Source organism: Phalangium opilio, unplaced genomic scaffold (assembly GCF_054372755.1).
Source record: "Phalangium opilio isolate 3A_F unplaced genomic scaffold, DU_Popi_V2 ptg000046l_1, whole genome shotgun sequence".
Classification (NCBI taxonomy): domain Eukaryota; kingdom Metazoa; phylum Arthropoda; class Arachnida; order Opiliones; family Phalangiidae; genus Phalangium; species Phalangium opilio.
In genome coordinates, this window is record NW_028324169.1 from 3,712,489 (window position 1) to 3,715,096 (window position 2,608).

The 2,608-nt window shown below is 37.9% G+C and overlaps 1 protein-coding gene across 1 annotated transcript; it reads left to right on the plus strand.

Moving 5' to 3' along the window:
• Positions 1–1,002: 1,002 nt before the first annotated feature.
• Positions 1,003–2,298, plus strand: LOC149676376 (uncharacterized protein F54H12.2-like). Its single transcript, XM_089838704.1, has one exon. The coding sequence runs from the start codon at positions 1,003–1,005 to the stop codon at positions 2,296–2,298; it is 1,296 nt and encodes a 431-aa protein (XP_089694830.1).
• Positions 2,299–2,608: the final 310 nt, after the last annotated feature.

The following is a 2,608-nucleotide window of genomic DNA, read 5'->3' on the forward strand; positions in this document are numbered from 1 at the left end:
GTGAGAAATATGACTTTATGAAAGCGTCAAACGTTATTCACGTTAATAGTATAAAGAAAGAGGAGGCAACAGTAATTAACCTTAATATTGATAAGGGATACTATAGAACTATTGAAGATCTGTTCAATAATATTAAGAGTAAATTACCGGACAATATCAAAAATCAGATACACTTCGAGAAAAAATTGGACGGACGAACACTGATGAGAGTTAATTCAAATTATTCTATTGAATTTCCCGCGGATTCTCCCGAACTAGGAAATATTTTAGGATTTACAGGGAACCAAATCGGTATAAGATTAACCGGCTCTGTTAAATCTAGAGGTATCCCCGACATCGCGAAAGGTGTTCAAAATTTATTCGTCTATTCATCATTAGTTGAGGAAACACCTGTCGGCGATACATATGCCCCAATATTAAAAATCATCCCATTTAATAATGTGGGGAAACATCGTGAAATCATGTCTTTGGAATATAATGAACCTGATTATTTTAAACTCAAGTCGAATATAATTGAAACGGTTGAAGTCAATATAAGAACTAGCGATGGGAGTTTCCTGGCATTTCACCGCGGACAGACCATAGCAAAAGTGCACATACGGAGACGGAACAAGGATGGAAAATAACCCATATGTTATATATTTCTCCCAAGTCGGGGGTGATCTACCTTATTTCTCCTCCCCACCTACACATTCCGGTGCCGGGTTTGGTTCCATTTTCAAAAATATATTTTCTTATCTGAAACCAATATTTGCACCCGCCGGACGTTTACTTAAAAACGAGGCTCTGAAAGCTTCAGCAAACGTATTATCGGATTTGGCTGAAGGTGCTAATTTTAAGGAGAGCGCTAAAACTCGACTCAAGAATGCAGGAACCAATATAATCAGTGGACTCCAATCAGGGAAAGGAAGACATTTAAAGAGACGACGAAAGACTAAGGAGTCCATTTCTAACGTGAAACACAAGCGGGTCAGACGGAAAAAAGATTACTTAGATTAAGCAATGGCACTTTTGATGTCTAATTTAGATTTTTTCAACGAACCGATTACCAATCACTGCATTGAACAATCGGAGACTGTTTTATTCAAACCGTTAGGTAATTTATCGACAACAGGTGCACCCATCGAGTATTTAGTTCATGGCACCCCGGATTATTATTTAGCTTTAGCTCAATCTTTAATAGAAATTGTTGTTAAAGTTACCGAGGAAAATGGTGATAATTTGCCAGCTGGGGAGCAAGTAGCCCCCGTAAATAATTTCATAAACGCGATTTTATCACAATTAGACGTTTATTTGAATGACACCTGTATATCTAACGGTCTCCCAACATACGCTTACAAAGGCGCGGTAAGCGATCTTCTTAATTTCGGTAGTGAAGCGAAGAAAACATACCTCGCTACACGTTTACTAACTGAAGGAAATGATGGTATTAACGTCAATACGGCATTTTCAAAACCGGAAAGCGGACTCAAAAAACGTCAGGAAGAGATAGCAGAATCAAAATCCGTACAATTAATTTCCAATATTCATCATGAAATCTTTAACTCTGATAAATTTCTATTGAACGGGGTATCATTGAGATTGAAATTCAGTAGAAGTAATCCCGCATTCGCACTCTTAACTCCAACTAATAATACAAAGAGTTATAAAATAAATATCATAGACAGCACACTGTATATCAGAAGGGTTAAAATTAATCCGGATATAGTACTCGGCCACTTAATGGCCTTAGAGAAAACAACAGCTAAATACCTGTTGAATCGAATAGAATGTAAACTGTTTACAATCCCCACCGGTTCCATGGAGACCCTACGTGACAATTTATATATGGGGAAACTCCCCCAAAGACTGACCATAGGAATTGTGCGCTCATCAGCTTTCAATGGTCACTACCATCAAAACCCTCTCGCATTTGAACATTTAGGTTTAAATTACTTAGAGGTGACTATCGGTAATCAGAGATTCCCTAACGAGGGTTTCAGACCATCATTCGCGCAAAATATGTGTAAGAGGGAGTACTTGAGCTTGACTGAGGGATTGAATAATTATAAGAAGGACAGTGGCAATAATATAACATTCGATGACTATATAAACGGGAACACCCTTTACGTTATCGACTTAACACCAGATCAATTATCGGGCGAAAGTCATAGAGAACCAGTTCGAACTGGGAATTTACGTTTGCATATGAAATTTAACTCTCCAGTAGCTCATAACCTATCCGTCATTCTCTTCGCTGAATTTGAATCACTCCTACAAATATCTCGGGATCGTGGTGTTATTTACGAACAGGGATGAATTCAAATGAAATAAGAAACATTTTAAAATGTACTGTCGGTAAACGCGCGATCGGTGTTTTTCCCTCTAATCATATACCCAAGTGTAACCTTAAAGAATACGGGTTGTGTCTTAACAACGAGGATTGCGCGAAACCCGGAAGTCACTGGTTAGGACTATACGTAAAAAATGGGAAAACAACTTTCTTCGACAGTTTCGGATTATCACCTGAAGTGTATGAACTAAGCTTTATAAGAAAACTAACCAAACATTTCGAATACCAGAAATATCACCTGCAAAATGTATCTACTAAAGTCTGCGGTTTACACGT

Coding starts and splice junctions, on each gene's coding strand:
- LOC149676376 (XM_089838704.1), top strand. CDS start 1,003: ATGGCACTTTTGATGTCTAATTTAGATTTTTTCAACGAACCGATTACC.